Source organism: Doryrhamphus excisus, chromosome 17, assembly GCF_030265055.1.
Source record: "Doryrhamphus excisus isolate RoL2022-K1 chromosome 17, RoL_Dexc_1.0, whole genome shotgun sequence".
Taxonomy (NCBI): domain Eukaryota; kingdom Metazoa; phylum Chordata; class Actinopteri; order Syngnathiformes; family Syngnathidae; genus Doryrhamphus; species Doryrhamphus excisus.
Window position 1 is genome coordinate 8,433,732 of NC_080482.1, and position 19,935 is coordinate 8,453,666.

Consider the following 19,935-nt stretch of genomic DNA (forward strand, 5'->3'; position numbering starts at 1 on the left):
CGACAAGACATTCCCAACACACAATACAACATTATGAATGAACAATGCATCATCTGCAAGTATCACAAGATTTTCTCGAAAGAGTGTAATCCAAGATGGCAACGTAAACAAGCTGAACGGTATTTTGAACGCTAAACAAGTGGGTCAATTTTGGTTGTTAACCAAAATCACGCTAACTGGGACAGACGTTAATTGAGGTACCACTGTATATACAGTAAACCTCGGATATATTGGAAATTCGCTCACAACGGACAGATAAAAAAGAACCGATTTTTCTGTAATGCATTTCCAATAAAAATTAATTGCATATATCGGATTTTTTATAACGGATTTCGCCCATTTCGGACAAAATCTCCAGTCCCGTTCCAATGCATTTCCATTAAATTTCCCTCGCATATATCGGATGGCCGCATCGTTATGCTAATCTTGTTGATGTTGATGATGTTGATGGCTATTGTCTTTCTCCTGGCTCCAGATTTAGGACAAATATAAAAGTGAGTGACGTCAATAATACTAGCACAGCAGTGAATGAGATCTTAACCTCACTATTGGAAATAACGTAGGCCTGACGGGCGTAACAGGGCCTAGCTTAATTAACAATTTGTTATGCTCAGAGTCCAATAAAGTTAAATTATCATTACCTTACGTCTCTTTTCATTGCCCAGTCCAGGTACATTGAAAACATAGTCAAGGAAGTGCCTTTTTATAACGGATAAAATCCGATTTACGCATATACCGGATTTAAATCCGATATATGCGTAAAACGGACATTTTCCGGTATACGCATATAACGGATTTCGCTTATATCGGACAAAACCAGTGGGAACAATTGAATCCGATATATCCGAGGTTTACTGTAATACATAGATGCTTGAATGTCTTTTGAAGCATTTTGACCACAGCCAATAGAGGGCACTACAAACGGTAATTTCAAGGCCCCTAATTTATTCTAGAATGAGGACATCATCAATTGGTTGTTGTTCATACAGTTCATATGTCAGCATCATTTTATCTGTTTTAAATAAAAGCTTCACTTAATTAAAACAGGTTGCAGTGTGACCTACAGTGCGTTCGGAGAGGAGGGGCGCACAGTGGGAGGTGGAATTATGGATTCCCAGGTCCTGGCATGTTTGGCTCTTCATAGATAATTTCCCGGTGTGGAGGTTTGAGGGCTCAGAAGGCACCGTGGGGTCCACATGAGGAGAGGAGATGGACGTCTCTGACACGCTTTTCCTCACTGCTTCTGTGACAAGGAAACAGAAATTCAATCGTAGGTTGAAAGTGGCGCGATTATAAATTAACTGTGGGGGGTGTCATCTAGTTAAGGGGTCGCCGGGGGAAATTTATGGTTACGGTAATGAACAAATTACTGTCAAAAGACCGTCTGTTCTGGTGAGGTGAATTGATATGAATGGATTTACAAGTGTGAAAAGCAACAGGGAGAAGATAAGTAGACCCTGAGTAAAGGCAATCATACTGTGCGTGTGTGCACACACACACACACACAAATTATACTTTATGCACAGCGCTTTACCAGTGGTCCCTCCGGACTCTGCATCTGTACTGGGCGGGTTGGCGGCTCTGTTCGAGTCCAGTAAAGCATGGATCCAGTTGGACGCTCCCTGTCGGAAGTCTCGCAACAGCAGCGCTGTGTCCCTTCGCATCATGCTGAGCGTGCTCACCCTTTCCACCTGCTTCTCAGTCTGCGGCTCATTACCTGGACCAAGAGATGAGGGAAAGGACATTAGATTAATGAGGAAGGGGTGAGGAGATGAACATAAAAAGTGGGAACGCAATAAAAGTAAAAAAAGGTCCAATAGTAAACAAATGTGCTGAGTCTATTCCACCAAAGGCAGTTTGTTATTGTTTGTACAGATAACCACAAGGAGGAAATAAAAAAAGTAATAGTTACTGGCGGTAAACTAAGTAAAGACAATATCCCTGATGGGCTTAATTAACATAGTCATCTGCTATTGTTCCACACTTTCAGAAAAACGTTACTGCAGGTCTTGATTATTTACATGCCGCAATAAGCACATTTGGAGAATAATATAAATGCTAATAAGAAGACTTGCTAGTTTTACAAGCACAGGGCAGACACACCTCTTTGTGAAGAATACGACCATTAACACTAAAGGCAAGGGCAAAATGTTCATTGTTCTTGGTAATGGTAATGGTTTTATTTTATTTGAACATGCATCAGATTACAATTGAGTGCATCACATAATCAGTTCACAGTTCCACATGTCCAAAAGGAGTAGGAAGAAGCAAAGCTTATTAAATCCTACCCCTCCATCTGGTACTTTTACAATCAGTAACTGTTACATTTGTTCACTTCCTGCTTTTCCTATTTTTTTACCTAGTTTTTTATATATTTTTTCTTTTTTATCACGTACCGAAGTACTAGGTGATATGACCATCCAATGACATAATGGGTACCATAGTAAGTGTCAATATAGTGATATGTATAGCACATCATGACTGGTTCAAGACTCTTCATCCTTGTATTTAGCAAACATCAACTGCTTGTAGTGTTTCTTGAATTGGCTCATCGTTGTGCATTGTTTGAGGGTCTTACTCAATCCATTCCATAGTTTGATTCCACATACTGAAATGCTATGGCTTTTTAACGTAGTCCTAGCATAGAAGTGTTTCAAATTTAGTTTTTCCCTGAGATCATATTTCTCCTCTCTTGTATTAAGTATATAAGTATTGAATGACATTTTTAGCTAATTTGTTATTTTTAGCCTTATGCATTATTTTAGCTGTTTGAAGATTAACTATGTCAGCAAGTTTAAGTATATGTGATTTTAGAAATAAGGAGTTAGTATGTTCTCTGTAGGCGGCATTATGAATTATCCTTACTGACATTTTGCAGTACATTTAGCGAGTGACGATTGCTTTTATAGTTATTACACCATATTTCCACACAATAAGTAAGATATGGTAGAACCAGAGAGCAATAAAGAGTGTGAAGTGGTTTCTGATTGAGTACAAATTTTGCTTTGTTCAATATTGAAATATTCAAGTAAATCTGGTAATGGAAGTTGACAGCTGGTTCACACATCATGCAGAATCACTTAAACAACAAAGAATACAAAACTGCATCCAACAGTAGGACACGTACCTGCATAGGCGCTGAGACACTTGGAGAGCACACTGAGCGGCAACAGGGGGTCCATGAGGGTGAGCAGACGGGAGGGCGAGGCGTAGGCGGTCAGCAGGGTGGCCGGGTAGGCAGCCACGATGCCATCTGGCATTCGAACGCCGTAGGCTGCAGCCCGCAATGATGTCGTCACACACAGGTTTCCTCCGGCACTATCGCCCACCAGGCACACTTTCTCCCCGGTCCAGCCTGAAAGAATTGTGGGGCGTATTTCTTGGTGACTGGATTATGAGCACCACATAGGTGCTATAAACAACATAAAAAAAGTCTTTGCTGTGTAAAACAGAAACGTATATGTGTTGTATCTCCCTCGTGCCTTCCTACTAAAGAAATCACTATTTGACAATGCATGCTTAAGCGGGCTCGTTCCATTTGCATCCAAATAACCTGCATTTTTTCCTGCCTAAGTGCTCAGTCCAATGAGATCCACTGGCAGAACTTCATGAAGCAGTTCTCTCTTTTAATGATCTCTTTTCTACTATTTTTCAACAATTTTAAATAGGTCTCAGATGTCCCAACGTAATGACCTGGAAGTGTGCTGTCCAAAATCTACCCTTAATGCAAGGTGCTAGGCTTTATTTTAAGATGTGTAGCAAAGCCTGCTTTTTATAGGCTGTCGTCTGTAAAGTGGTGGGCGTATACGCAGGTGGAATGGCATCTGTAACATGAAGGACGTTCTTGAAACCCTTGACCTTAAAAAGTGACCGCTTGTGCGTCAATCTTAAAAGTGGAGCAAGCTGGTGAGGGATATGATTAAAAACACATATTACTGTTAGAACAACACTAGCCACGTTTACATGAGAAGTTTTTCTCTTTTCGAATGGAATCTTTCCGAATGCCCTTTTTCGACAGCAATGGTATACATGGAAAGGAATATTCCAATCACGTGTCTACATGCGCCGCTATAATCAACCAGAATAGCCAATGGGGCATGCGCAGTAAAGCGTAAACACCAACATCACGTGATACCGACTTCCTCGAGTTTTTCTTTCACTTGTTGGAATAACGCCGTATTGCCAGTTTTTCATTCGTTCAGTCTTGAAATTTAGTTTGAATCAAAAACAAACTTTCCACAGCAGTCCAATGCCGATTGCTCGCCTCCAATTTTTTAAAATCGAAGAACGTCTTGAGCTGCGTGTTACGTCATATCTCAGCATTCGCTGAAAGAACGCACCCGGGAACAGGAAAAGATAAAGTTCAATCTTGCTAATATTTTATAATTAAGCTCGGCACATGTTTTATATAGATATGTATTTTCTTTTTTAGTAAAACTGGACTTGTGAATGGCGTATAGAAGGGTTTAGATTCTGTTCCACAGATGGCGCTAATGCAAAGGAAAGCTGCTTGCCAACGCCAATAAACAACAAAGAAAAACACCACAAAGAAGAACGCACCCTGACAACTTTCTGTTTGCGCGGGTACAAGATACCTCAATCGGATTGTGGAAAGGAATATTCCACCCCTGTGAATCCGATTATATATTCATTCGGATTGGCACTTTTCTTTTGGAATGAGGTGTATACAAAGGTTATATTCTTTCCGTTTGAGCAAATAACCCGGATGGAATTGGAATATTTGGGTCCATGTAAACGTGGCTACTAAAAGGTTTTTGCACTCTTGCATAATAGAGTAGGTGACCTTTGAAGAAACGGGATTATTGTATTTGTAAAGGCAGAATTTTTCCTCTGTGTAGCAAGCTAATTATAGAACTATTTGTGATTTTTATAAAGAGGTTAAGTGTGTCGTGAGGTACTGCCAGTACCTAGTAGGTGGTGGTTTCTCAGCGCCCAGCAGTACGCATAAAAGCACTCCTCCAGGGCCCGTGGAAATGGAGCCTCGGGGGCCAGGGAGTAGTCCACTGACAGAATGGGGACGCCTAGGTCCTGGGACCAGCTCTTGAGATAGGGCTGCACAGGACAACAACAACAAAAGGGTATGGAGGCGGGTGAATTGAATACAAGGCTAACATTTCAAAGGGAATATTTAATATGCAGTTAAAGCAATGACAGACAACAGCTGCCACAATAAAGAGGAAGAGAGGGATGAGTGAAGAAGTTATGGAGGATAAAAGTTATGACAATCGCTCGTCCCTGTGATGTCATCTATCTGCTTTCCAGCTTACTGTCTAGACCAGGGGTCTCAAACACGAGGCCCCCGCCTTGATATGAAAGTTTAATGTTAGTGCGGCCCGCGCAAGTTTGATATGGATGCTGTATGGTATCATGTACCCAGAAAAAATTATTACGTGTGATTAATGTTCATGTTAAAGGTTAAATAACTGTTAATAGTTATCCTCCCTGTCCGTGTGGAAGTGGTAAGTTTTTGGCTATTGAAGTTTAAAGGAAATAACTTGAAGGCTACTGTTTAGGTCGCTAGCTCTCTAGTTTGCGAGTTAGCATGTGTCTCAAGACCTTGCAGTTGCGCAATATGTTGTAAATAAAAAGTATAAATGTGACTATAGTTGTGTTTTGTCATGTCTACAGGGCTCTAATAATGCTTTGTTCATTTTAATCTGAAAAAAATAATTTGTCTACCCACCAACTATATGTGGTTTCTTAAGTTTTTATTATTTGCTGTTTTATTATTTTTATTATATTTATTCATTTATTACTGATTGATTGCTTTTTTGATTCTTGATTTGTTTATTTTTCATCTTATTTTGTGCAGAAAAATTAAGATATTTGAGAACAGTGGAATGTTTTATCAGAGCTTTTATTGTAGAAAATCGGAACCAAAGCACTGAAAAATGTGTATATTTTTCTGTTTTTAATATATTCGTTTTTTTTTTGTTTTTTTTTTGGAAAACCTGATTCGGCCCAGCCTCGCCCAGACCCTAGCTCCAGCGGCCCCCAGGTAAATTGAGTTTGAGACCCCGGGTCTAGACAAAGGGTCACTGACCCTCTTGGTCACCTCAATTATCTCTTGTGTACGTCATTACCAAAGGACATTCTCGTGTCCTCATTTGTTCGGATATCAAGTATTATTTTTTTCCACATGAGGCAAAGTTTGGTACGTCTATAGTTTAGTGTCACCTCGACAACTGCTGATTCAGCCGCTCCAAAACTCAGCGGTGCCGGTGTGAGACTCCCGCTGTCATAATAAATAAGCTCAGTCAACTTAGCGTGTGCGGTCAGCAGAGGTGCTCCTAAAACCAGTTCATCAAATTGTGTATCCAGTTTTGACAGAGCCCTTGTAACTGGATCACATAAGACAGTGCTAGTGTACCTAATGAAGTGTCAATTGTGTGCGCACTGTCAATCATGTGAGAACAACAGTTGTTGCTGTAGTCTGTAGTGAGTGTCAACATGCGTCAGAGTCGGAAAAAGCTCTTCCCGTCATCATCTATAGCACGAAGGGAGATAAGGGATGCGTCGGAGAGTTAGTGTCCGCTCATGGCTGGTTAATTTTACATGAGTAGAGAAACTATTGTGGGGCACACACTTCCTTTCCACAACAAGAAAAGCACACAAACACACACATGAAAAGCACTCCATCCCACATCTGTTCTTTAACAGTGCACTAATGGAGCTTTGAGGGTCATTCATTTCAATGCAAGTCAGCATCACCGAGCAACCATCACCACAACAGCTGCTATATCTTGACCAGGTGTCGGAACTCGTGTCCAAGCAACTTTATAGGGTAAAAGAGCGATGATCAGGCAACCTGTCTAAATCTAGCTATACCTCAGAGGGTGCAATCATGGGGCAGAGGTGTCTATAGTCTTGTTGGCTATTTGTTCATGACATACTTAGGTCTAGGAGAACAAAATTTAAGTATTAGAAAGCTTGGAGAGAAAAAAAAAAAAACGAAAAGCCAAGCAGTTCTTTGTTAATTCAGAATGACAGCGTTCCTAAGCCTCTCCTCGACAGCTCGCTTCTCATCCGCTGGTTGCTTTTGCAGAACCAGAAAGTTGTCTTGCACATCATGCAACTGCAGACGGATGTAACGACACAAGGAAGCCAAAAACAGTCATCTCTCTACCACTGCACAGTCTATTTACATATGGCGGCACAAAGTGCAAGGAAAGAGTCTCGAGAATATTTATAGCACTTCCTTTACAGCACGCAGGGGAGAACATGTAAACTCCACACAGAGATGCCAAGCCGAGAAACAAACCCAGGTCTTCCCGAGCTCCTGACCACTTAAATCACATTAACCATGCGTTACATGTAATAGTATTGAGTAACATCTGATTCCACATGGATGTGAAAGAATGCATTTCAGTTGTTTTTGCATGCAAACATAGCAAACTACAAGGTGCTTGCCCTTGGCTCTTGTATTCAGAGTTAGGAAAACCTGGAATGAGACTGTAAACCCAAAACAATCACCTCGTGAGATTTGGATGTCTGAGCCACAAAGCCTCCCCCATGGAAGTGGATGAGAAGGCAGGAGGATGAAGGTAGGTGCTTGGTCTTCAGACCCAGTGAAAGGGAAATGGAGCCTGCCTCGGAGCGGGTGAGAGCCAACAGCGTCGGGCTGTCCTGGAGAGAGCAGAAAGACAAGAAATGCTGATCAGTTTTTTGCAGACCAAACAATGGGAATGTCTTTAATTTTAAGCATCTTATTATGACAAAGGCTCAACATTATAAACAGAGCCGCTTCTACTGCAAGTGTTAGGGCCCCATTGGGGAGTAGTATTGACTACTGTAGCCGTTATGCACCTGCATTAACACACTAATTCTCATTCTGTAACGCAAACAAGGAGTGCTGATGAGATTCTATTGAGAGTGAGCGAGAGAGAAAGAAAATGACGCAGACTAATTTTGTGACACCATAAAGCGCGTGCTGTTTTTTTTTTTTTTTTGCAAGACCAAGGACTTAGAAGTGTTTGCTGGATTGCTTGTCTGGTTATGTGCCAGGTTCCAAACAAGCAGGATGAGCAGAGAAAAAGAAAAGGAGGCAGAGTCAAAAAAAAAAAAAGAGTCAGTGACACCGAGTATGAAGGCAAAACAGCACAAGAGAGCAAGCGATAAGGATGGGGATTTACATTTGGGACAAACTGCCACATTACTGAGAACACCAGCAAAGCTTTGCTGTTAAGAAAAAAAATAAAAAGTTGAAATATTAAGAATCAATTGAATTTGCAGGCGTGCCTGAGAAGACCCGGTGGGAAAAAAACAGAGTTAAACTAGGTCAGACAACACATATTTTTGTTCAAATGAAATCATAGGAGTCTTTTCATTGTATTTTCCACTGCGCCACTATGCCATGAACAGAATGGCAATTGCAAGTACCTGTCCTTCCCGTAAGTCATAGGAGATGAGTCTCATCTGAACGGGAGCGGTGCCGATGTGCGCTGACGGGGGCGCTATGGTCACAGAGGCCGTGTGGTTGGCTGCCAGGGGGAGGTCAAAGGGCACGGGAGGCACAGAGAATGCTCGGTTTACCTTGACTGTAACAGATGTCATACTAGCGAGGCTCTGCATGGAGGAGAAATAAGACACATAACATTCAGAGGGGGGGAAAGAGGGGCTTGAGAGTTACACTGCAAGTCAGGTCACTGGAGGGAGAAAGAGAAACCAGATGAATAAATCATGAACTCTCTGCAGAATAAATTGAATTCTACTCTATTATTACTAACGGCCTGTCGGCGCAAATGCATAATGATAGAAAGGCTGCTTTCATCAGCAGAAGGTAAAGTATGTCTGATATGGTTTTAGTATTAGAACAAGGCGCTACAGTTAGCATGAGTGCGTGGATTAGCAACGACAACACAAGTACTGTACATCTTCTGTCACGTTTCCATTGCCAAACTGTGAAATCCACATTCATTCATTCATTCATTTTCTACCGCTTTTTCCTCACGAGGGTCGCGGGGGTGCTGGAGCCTATCCCAGCTGTCTTCGGGCGAGAGGCGGGGTACACCCTGGACTGGTCGCCAGCCAATCACAGGGCACATATAGACAAACAACCATTCACACTCACCTATTCATATTCATACCTATGGACAATTTGGAGTGGCCAATTAACCTAGCATGTTTTTGGAATGTGGGAGGAAACCGGAATACCCGGAGAAAACCCACGCATGCACAGGGAGAACATGCAAACTCCACACAGAGATGGCCGAGGGTGGAATTGAACCCTGGTCTCCTAGCTGTGAGGTCTGCGCGCTAACCACTAGACCGCCGTGCCGCCCTGAAATCCACATAATAAAGTAAATATTTAGACAAATTTATTATAATAAATACTTCTCCATATGTGGCTGTTGGCCATGATAAGGATCCAACAGGAGCACTTCCAACATAATATTAGGGAATGGGACAGGAGGGCACAAACATTGTTGTCAATTCTGTCTTTTTTCACCCCCCCAAAGTCATCTTCCATGACGCGGTGGGCGTATACAGAGGGCAAGGTCATCTAGCTCGGGGCATCATGATCACAAGGACGGTTTTTCCTCCATGATGCGATTATGCGGAACTTCAAAAGCAACCGTTTCGGTGCCTCTTCCCTGAAAAGTGGAGCAAACAAGTGAGGGAAATGATACATTTTTCCACACGTTTGGTGCTCACAAACAGGCTGTGGGGACATATATTACTGATAGATGGTGACACTTTTGCATAATAAGGGACCTTTAATCAGGGCGAGACTAGTGGGTATTGTCCAGTGGAAAAGTGTGTGTGTGTGTGTGTGTGTGTGTGAGACAGAGACTCTACTCACCGAAAGCACTTCAGTCTCAGTAATGTTCCAGAAAGTCTTCCAGAAATGGACGTCAAGATTCTGAGTGATGCGCTCAAATTCCGCCCCTCTCAACTCTGGATCGATGGCGTACTTGCCTGACGTAAAAAAAGAGCTGGCTGCTACACCTAGAGGGGTGGACGTGAGACAAAAACGAGGCAACACAATAAAATAAATGTCACGGCATTTGTGTTGCAGTGTGTGTGTTAGGAGATGGCAAGGAACAAGGAATAAATAAAACTAATCAACAGAGATGAATAAAGGCTCAGAAAGAACAAGAAGAAACTCATTTAGGTGGGAGAAAGATCATCATGAGAAACACGCCAAACCTTTGAGATGTGTCTGAAGGCTTGAACAAACAATATTTTACTGACTCACAGTGCTATAAACTTATCATATAAATGGTTTATGTCTATGCTGCTCATGCAACACTGAAACAAAAGCATTTCGGTGTATAGCACAGCCTTGCTTGAGGTGTTTTGCTTCTCGTTGTTTGTAAGGATGGACAGTAAATCACAAGTATTTGTATCACAACCCACAAGCTATAACTATATACTATACTGTATCTATATAAACGTTTTTTACAGGAGTACAGCCTGCTATATGGATGAGTACAAAGGTACTAAAGAGGCTCATCAGCCCTCAGTACTACAAAAGGAGTGAGGATGCTCACTACATAGTACACTCACCATAGGGTGCAATACCTCCTGCCTCCACTGTCGTGAAGCAGAGAGCACAGGAAATACAGTGAAAGTTGAAATGTGAAATGTTGTGAAATGTTTGTTGAATGGATGCTGAGATTCATGTAACCACGTTTCAATTGTGTGTGTGACAGTAACGTCATTTAGCATCATTTAACATAATTTAACGTAATTTAGCGTCATTTAACGTCCCCTTAATTAAAGACCTGCATCGGGTAACTTATTAAGCTTCTTTTTAAGATGAATGCTCCTAAATATTTGATTTCAGGCATGACTTTATGCATAAAAATGAAAAAAAAATACAAGTATAAATGCAAACCATTTTACGCTTAAGTCATTCATTCATTCATTTTCTACCGCTTTTCCTCACGAGGGTTGCGGGGGTGCTGGAGCCTATCCCAGCTGTCTTTTGGGCGAGAGGCGGGGTACACCATGGACTGGTCGCCAGTCAATCACAGGGCACATATAGACAAACAACCATTCACACTCACATTCATACCTATGGACAATTTGGAGTCGCCAATTAACCTAGCATGTTTTTGGAATGTGGGAGGAAACCGGAGAAAACCCACGCATGCACGAGGAGAACATGCAAACTCCACACGGAGATGGCCGAGGGTGGAATTGAACCCTGGTCTCTTAGCTGTGAGATCTGCGCGCTAACCACTCAATCAGCGTGCAGCCCTATTAATCATTAATATTATTATTATGTGCTTGTGTCCCCTTTTTTCAGGAGCACTTTGTTTAATTACACCCAATTTGCTCACAACAACTAGGTATGCACATTCTGTTATATTCCATCAGATTTTTATGGCATTTCTGACATATATCAGCATACATATGCAAATTCAAAAGGGCACGTGAAATGTCAAGTTACCAAATGTGCGCTTGTGTGTTTTGTATAAATGTTTAGTGAAGGCTGTTCTTGTATTTACAAGATTGCAGGCTAGCACTTTGCATTTCCAAAGCATGAAAGAGCATATAACTATCTAACATCTAACATATAGCATTAAAAAAAAAACGTAAAAGGAGGGGTCAAGGAGCACCGCGGAGGAGGCGAGGTGAGAATGAGAAGAGAAGGTCCTATGAATGACAATGAAGACGATGCTGACCTATTCCTGACTGATGCCGTCTGTAGTTCTCTCCAAAGGCCACAAGTCCTATGGCTATGGTCTGCAGAGAGGGTCGGATGGCTGGTGTGAACTATTGGGAGGAGATGGAAAAAGACGAATGCAGTCAACGGTGACCTTTTCGGCGCTATAATCAGACTTTCACTTTGAAAAGGCAAGCAACAGCAGCTTACGATGGACAGAGGATATTTTAACTACATCATAAAGACACTATAAGACTGTATTTTTGTCAGTGATTTGTAAGCATTTTTTTTTTTAAATTGCAGGAGGTATGTGGAAACATTTAATAAATGATTTCCAAGATGGAGGAAGATGTCCCACTACAAACAAACAAAGCGTACCATGCAGGTATGTTTATGTTTTACATTGAACTTTATGCTTTAAGGTCAAAACTATGAAGCATATTCCTTTCACGCTTTAGCATCAACAGTTCTTCAATTAGCGTCCCACCTGAAATCCCAGGCAGCGTCCATAGAAGCAGCCCTTGTGCATGGAGCTGTATTCACGTACGAAGCTCTCGCTGAGGCCACATTCGTCCCGAAAGAAGAGTTCACCGTGGCTGTTATCGTGCAGCATTCGTTGGGCCAAGTAGAGCAGCGCCCGCAGTTGGCATAGAGCATTGCAGTACGCCTCCATTTCTCCAGCGTTGTGGGCAACGCGGAAGAAGATGCTGCGGCGGTTGGCGGTGATGTAGCGCCCCTTGTGGATGATGTGGAGAAGGCAGCAACGCACCACCTTGAAAAAGTTGAGAATACAGTGATTTTTTTTTATTTTCTGTCATTGAATCAGTCTTATGTACAATATGTCAGGACCGTCCAAACATTTTCCACAAAGCTTTTTGGCATCCTCTATTTTTCCCCATTTGTGCTAGATTTTTTTTTTGTTTACGGTAATTTATTTCAATAATGTGACACACACCCACAAAAACAAGCCACAAATGGTCCCTGGACCACATTGGAATGTTATCATATGATGAAAGAATGTTTGAAGGCTCTGTCTTCTAAGCACTATCGAGCGTCAAAGCCTGAGCAGCAGCTTGTTGACAGTGGTGCTTCTGGGTTGATTGACGCCCTGGGCGTACGTAATGATGCCCACCCCCCTAGACAATTTCACAATACATATTTTTAAAACTATGAGTTACACACCGCCTCAAACTAATGATATTATTTTTAAGCAATTATGGTAATGGTTTATTTTTATTTGAACATGCATCATGTTACAATGGAATACATCACATAAATCAACTCACAGTTCCACAGAAGCAAAGCTTATTAAATCCTACACCATCTGTTACTGTTATGTTAGTTCACTTCCCATCTTCCAGGTAAGATTTTTTAAATTATTTGTAATTTTTTCAACTTAACCATATAGTGATATAATGGTGATTTTTTTTTCAAACCATAACAATCATGATCATAGATAAGTGGTCCACACCTGGCCCTTGTGGTGGTAATGTACACTCCCTGGGCTTATGGAGGTGTCATGCGTGTCTGGTCTGAATACTCCCCCTTTCCTGAACACTTGGAAACACTTCCTGTCTAATTAAGTATTTCTATAATGCCTCATATTAACTCTCTAGCAAGAACTCATTGTGTATAGACTGGTCATATATTTCATCTCATTTCATATTATCTGCAAACTGTATTTGTATATAACTCTGGGTAAAATTGTTGATTTGTTAATACTTGGGTTGTTTATATTGTTTATTTTTTTATATTGTGTATTTTTTACTGCTTAACTGACTCTGTACTCTTGCTGCTGTGCAATGCAAATTTCCCCACTGAGGGACGAATAAAGGCATATCTTATCTTATCTTAATTCTCATGGTTCAGTACTCCTCCCCATCTTCTATGTCTGTTGTCCTCCTTTCTTGTACAGTTTGATGGCATGGGGGACAAAGACATAGGAGTTTTTATTCTCACACAGATGCTCTAGGTAAATACGGTTAGGCCTTGACAGGGGTCAAGAGATCATTAACTCTTTCATTTGGGGATGCTACAATTGATCGGCCACCAATCAATATAGTCTGACTTTTGTGTAAATAACACATGATCAGCGTGTGTCAATGAACGCCAAAGCTACACACAAAAACCAATCGGCGTGCGTCTGCGGTGTCACGTCGGGTTGCCAACAAAATGACGTGTTTCATATTGAGCTTGACACAGACTACATCGATCGATGCCAGTATGTTTGTATTATCTTTGTTTACACTCTTTGCCTAGCAGTCAGCTGTACTTTGCATTGGCGGCAGCTAGCTAGTGTTATCCACCTAGCTTATGGTCTTCAGACTCCAAATGTCACTTTTTTACCACAGTGACATTTTGTTTTTCGAGACTAATAATCAATGTGGTTAGTTCAGAGCTTGGTTTTGTGCCATGGGGAATCCACAAGTGGATATCACGTTCCTGGGGTACATACTAACTATATGCATACATCACATAAAGGTGATGGCCACACATAATGAAATAGCTGACAGCTCTAATAGTGATGAATGTTGGAGACCCCTGCAGACTGGGCATTGGATTTATTTTGTTTTTAGTTGAGCAGGACAGATTTCTATTTAATGACGATGTTTATCAATGTCATATTATTTTATTCTTCAACTGAAAGCAATAATTATTCAACAGTTTACTTTCCATGTATTCACATTACTTCAAAATATGCATCAAATTAAATTCAGGATTGTGACAATTTTTTTTTACACAGATTAAGGGCAAAAAAAATCACCAGCTTGTGCTTGCATGTTTTTAGCAAAGAGTAGCAGTGTTGTGGCTGTGTTCCTCGTTTGAATCCAAGTGCAAGACTTGTCATGTATAAGTTTCCCGCGGTGACACAGAACCCGGGAAAGGGTAATACGACCAATCTAATCGTGTATTTGAAGAAGGCTTTCACATCACCCCGGCTTCCACAGGATGGCAAAAAGTCATCGACTGGAAGAGAAAATGCCTCATTGAGCACCTCAAGCCTCACTACATGATGCCCATTGTCGATAAAACTATACAACAGATGCATTAAGAAGTAAATGGAACAGTTTTTTCATACCTCCTGTTGCTGATTATTCTCTGTTTGAGTAATAGCAGTAGATCACACCTTTTCTAACATTTCACGCTACTAGACAACTTAAAAAAAGTATGTATAATCTGTACTGATTCAGATTCGATCAATATCGGTATTGCAATATTGGAATCGGCCCAGAAGCGAAAAAGTTATATCGATTAAAGTTTAATTCTTTAATTAATTAATTTGATAAGCTTGAAGTTTGGGGAAATAAATGGGTTGACGTGTAAAAGTGAACATATGTGTCAAGGTGTGTTGCAGATTATTTAAGACTATTGTGGGAATAAGAGGGATTTAAAACGATGCAGACTCAGTTGTGGTAGGCTACAGCTTTGCGAAGGTCATGATGTTTCATCAATAACTGGGGGAGATAAAATGCAGTGCTGCTGCAGGAATTTATCTAACCCGATTTCTAACATAAAATCAATCTGTAAAACAAATGGGCCGACCTTGAAACAAAGTCATATGAATCCAAAGAGCAATTTCTCACAGTGAATGTGTAGTAGTAATATAGAATGCTCAGACAGAGCAACAAATGCATCCTGCATCTTACCTTGACTAGTGAGCGATAGCCGTTGGCGGGTATGTGTGGGTCAAAGTCGAAATGGTGGTAGACGGAGGCAAAGCCAGAGATGACAGGCTCCAGGCTGCGAGCGTGTTCCTGGATCAGCTTCATGGTGTCCACCAGCCGTCTGGCAGCATCACCCTGTGGCCCTTTGGCCCCTCCCGAGAAGAAGGTGGCGTTCTCCTCGCAGACATTGTACAGGGCCACAAAAACCGCCTTGGTGTCCATCACTGGAGGTCAAAACACAGAGAAAGCATAAGTCAAACTGGGAAGTCTTTGTGTAAGCCAGTGCTTCTCTCAAATCATACACGGGAAAAAAACATAAAGTATTATAAATGAGTAGGGATGCTCTGATCCATCAGTCACCAATCAGTATCAGCATATTTCCATGAAAATCACATTATTGATATATGCCTTTCCATGAAGGTAGTACTACTACAGCCCGCAGTGTAGTGTATCACGCTAACTAATATCTTGGCCAGCGTCCTGCTCCCACTTTCCGTGCCAAAACAAAAACAATAATGTCTGCCATGTGTTTGAGTCCCATGGTGTGATCACCAGTCAAATGGCAGCAAACACTCGCCCGTATGTGCATGGCAGTCAGAATGAACGAAAATAACCAGAAAAATAATTGAATTTGTTGGAGAAGATGACCGGCCTCTCTTAGCCATGGAAGACACGGGTTCGCTGAGTGCTCCCTCACGTACCCGGTAGTACCCAGTAGTTTCACATGTGATATACTCTCCACAACCTAAGTCAAAATTAAGGTGATTTTATGGTTCTTCTGTAACCAATAGCTGAGGTGCAGCCAGGAATTCTAGTTTCCATGAAAACAAAATAAAATAAATCACATTCCCCTGCCAAATAGCAATCATCATAAATTGTGTATAATTAATGCATGTGATCGATATTGGACGATTTCAGTCATGGACAACTGGTATTGGAATCGGCAGCATAAAATCCTGATTGGAGCATCCCTAATAATTAGAGCCCCGAGGCGGATGTGCAAATGGATACAACAGATACACACACAGCTGGGAAATGTTTTGTGTCAATGCCATGCAGCATCACTTTGATCCCAAATGATCCCACGCAGATCTATCCTGGATCGATTTCCACAACACGATATACTCTGAGGAACTGTTTGTAACCTTAACCCGTAAATACTATATCACATGGTTGCTATGCTTACACAGACAAACTCAAGTTCTGTATTTTCCTCATGAAAAAAAAAAAAAAAACTTTGTCAATTGATTTGCTAAGTTTAATTAGTAGGTTCCAGTATACCCCCGTGATGCTAGTATGGACAAGTTGGACAGAAAATGGATGTAGGTTAAATGAATGATTATGCCTCACCATCATTAGCTCATGCCATATGAGAGCCATATCAGAGGCAGCTGCCATAAGTCTAACAGTTGTTTATATTCATAACTCATAGACATTTTTGTCTTTGCACATGCAGGTATGACGATCAGTCCGCAATGAATGTTCCTACAGGTATTGGGTTATGAGATATGCTGTAAGCGTGTGGTTATTTGCCTTGGTCGATTTGTCGCAGAGATGCTGTGAAGTCCACCCTTCAAACAGTAATCCTGCAAGGCTTAATGGGGCGGATTGGGGCCTGCAGTGTTGTGGAGGGAACACGCACTCACTGACATTTGCAGTCATCCCATGATTTCACACAAACATTACATTATTCTGCTCACCAGTCTGCTGGGATTTTGTAGTGTTACTATCAGAAAACTTGAAAAACTTCTATAAACTGCACATACAGCGTTTTAAGTAGCATTTTTACGTACACGTCTACTGCCATACAAGCGCAAAAAACATATATATATATATATATATATATATATATATATATATATATATATATTTTTTTTTTTTTTTTTTTTTTTACCCTTTGCAGATTCTACAAATAACAGTATTATTAAATACACTATTATTAATTTGCTTTGTCACCTCTAATGCATTTTTTTACTTTTTCTGTATGCAGCCATCAGTGGAAAAAGTTTGGACACCCCTATATTCATACATAAAAACAATAAAATACCCATAAAACACTTATAACTTTAATGTAAAATTAACTATCTCAAATTGAAATTGACATTCGTAACAGGCATGCAAGTGTAAAAAGAAGTTTGCTAAACCATAAAAATATTAAATGCTCTACTTTGACTTATTAGTAGGGATGTTCCGATTCATATTTTTGGCTTCTGATCCAATCCTCTTTTTTTTTATTTTTATAAATACTAAGCTTTTGTTGTAATATTAATTCCTGGAATTGAATATGGTTATAAAAATAGCTCTCTAGACATTAAAAAAATAATGCAACCCAAGTATTGCTGAATTTACTTTTTTAATACACAGCAAGACCATCTGGCTTTTGTATCACACCTCTGTGAGTCAAGTTTAATTCCATAAAAGATACAATTTGAAAAAATGGCAGTGAAAAATAATTTTCGGGTAGGACTAATCAATTAATGCGGTAAAAGATTAATTTGTGGTGTGATTTAGAATATATGAATGTATTTTTAACAAACTCTTCAACACTATAGTGAAGGGTACAGTGTTAGTTTAGGTCAGAGCATTTTAAAATGACACGTTCATGTTTACTAGTGTTCATTTAGTAGTTTTCAGTGGTACACAACAGCTAGTTTGGGCCCCTCTTGTGTAGCTAATAACATACCCAACCACCTGTTTGTATATTAGTTACAGCTCTTGTATGGCATTCCTTGGTGATTCCCAACCTTTATTTAGCCAAGGTACATCATTTACATAAGAATAATCTCTAAACACACAACCAAACAAAAACATTGCCTGACTGGCAACAGGTGGATACTCAGGTTAATTACACTATGTACCTCCAGCCATGTGACTATGAGTTACACACTGCCTCAAACTAATGACATTATTTTTAACCAATTATGGTAATGGTTTAATTTTCTTTAAACATGCATCATGTTACAATGGAATACATCACATAAATCAACTCACAGTTCCACAGTAGCAAAGCTTATTAAATCCTACACCATCTGTTACTGTTACATTTGTTCACTTCCCATCTTCCAGATAGGATTTTTTAAATTATTTTTATTTTTTAACAGAAGTGTAAAGTAATGTAACCATATAGTGATATAATGGTGATTTTTTTAAAATACATTAATATGTATGACGTGGCTTATTTAAATTGATGGCCAACTATATATTACAGTAAACCTTGGATATATCGGATTCAATTGTTCCCACTGGTTTTGTCCGATATAAGCGAAATCCGTTATATGCGTATACCGGAAAATGTCCGTTTTACGCATATATCGGATTTATATCCGGTATATGCGTAAATCGGATTTTATCCGTTATAAAAAGGCACTTCCTTGACTATGTTTCCAATGTACCTGGACTGGGCAATGAAAAGAGATGTAAGGTAATGATAATTTAACTTTATTGGACTCTGAGCATAACAAATTGTTAATTAAGCTAGGCCCTGTTACGCCCGTCAGGCCTACGTTATTTCCAATAGTGAGGTTAAGATCTCATTCACTGCTGTGCTAGTATTATTGACGTCACTCACTTTTATATTTGTCCTAAATCTGGAGCCAGGAGAAAGACAATAGCCAGTGACATCAACAAGATTAGCATAACGATGCGGCCATCCGATATATGCGAGGGAAATTTAATGGAAATGCATTGGAACGGGACTGGAGATTTTGTCCGAAATAGGCGAAATCCGTTATAAAAAATCCGATATATGCAATGAATTTTTATTGGAAATGCATTACAGAAAAATCGGTTCTTTTTTATCTGTCCGTTGTGAGCGAATATCGGAGTCCGATATATCCGAGGTTTACTGTATTTGTAGTGAATAAATAGTAAAATAACTTTAAAACCACTTAGGAGAGAGTAGATTATTACGGCAAATCTATTGAGTTGTCATACAAAAACTGCTGTGCCGCGGCACTGCGATTGGGAATCACTATTGCATGAGATGGACCTAAGGTTGTGGTCACTACGTGCAAGAACAAACTGTACATGGTCTTCTCCATTTGTGGTCAGCAGACGACTGCATATCTTAAGCGGCCCTTGATTTCCTTCTCATAAAAAATGAATGACAGCCTGTTTATTGCTCGTATTAGTGTGGCTGTTTAGCGTAGTGTGAAACTAAAAGCATTGAAAGAAAAATACAACAAAAAACAAGTGTTTACCCGCATCCAGATTCAAGCTGTCCTTGTATGTGTCCTCTCTTGTAAGCGTGGAGAAGAAACAGAGAATGAGTGAATGAAAGCAGAGCAAGTGAGACACAGATGAGGAAGGGATGGCCCACAGGGAAAGAGATAGAAAAGATGGCTGGGGGAGGGTTTCCTGGTTTTGCCCTCCCCTTCGTATGAGAGTCAACTTGTCAGAAGATTCCCAAAGACAACGCGTTCTCCTCGTGTGTCCTCTCAACTCTGTCCCCAATGCTGCTTTTAGAAGCCGTCTGAACCAAAGCTCTCTGACTCAATTCGCCATTGGTGGTTTGCTGCGTGTGACTCCGTCTGACATTAAACCCAATTGGCAGATGACTTTGGTTTGGGGGGGTTGGGGGAACAAACCAGCGAAGAGGCCATAAAAACATTGTTTGTTTTCCCTCACATTGTGCCC

General features: G+C 40.5%; 1 protein-coding gene across 8 annotated transcripts in view; it reads right to left on the reverse strand.

Moving 5' to 3' along the window:
- Nucleotides 1-19,935, reverse strand: part of lipeb (lipase, hormone-sensitive b) — a 31,624-nt gene that overhangs the window by 6,756 nt on the left and 4,933 nt on the right. For 2 of the 8 annotated variants that reach the window (XM_058053230.1, XM_058053238.1), the window contains 12 exons: nt 19,500-19,537; nt 15,283-15,524; nt 12,123-12,407; nt 11,655-11,745; nt 10,531-10,557; nt 9,824-9,969; nt 8,401-8,586; nt 7,495-7,647; nt 4,929-5,073; nt 3,128-3,355; nt 1,535-1,717; nt 1,065-1,243 (listed from right to left, as the gene is read on the reverse strand). In XM_058053230.1, the coding sequence (XP_057909213.1) occupies nt 1,065-1,243; nt 1,535-1,717; nt 3,128-3,355; nt 4,929-5,073; nt 7,495-7,647; nt 8,401-8,586; nt 9,824-9,969; nt 10,531-10,557; nt 11,655-11,745; nt 12,123-12,407; nt 15,283-15,524; nt 19,500-19,537 (1,903 nt within the window). The remainder of the gene's footprint in view (nt 1-1,064; nt 1,244-1,534; nt 1,718-3,127; nt 3,356-4,928; nt 5,074-7,494; nt 7,648-8,400; nt 8,587-9,823; nt 9,970-10,530; nt 10,558-11,654; nt 11,746-12,122; nt 12,408-15,282; nt 15,525-19,499; nt 19,538-19,935) is intronic. The other 6 variants (XM_058053234.1, XM_058053236.1, XM_058053231.1 and 3 more) reach the window with 5 other exon arrangements.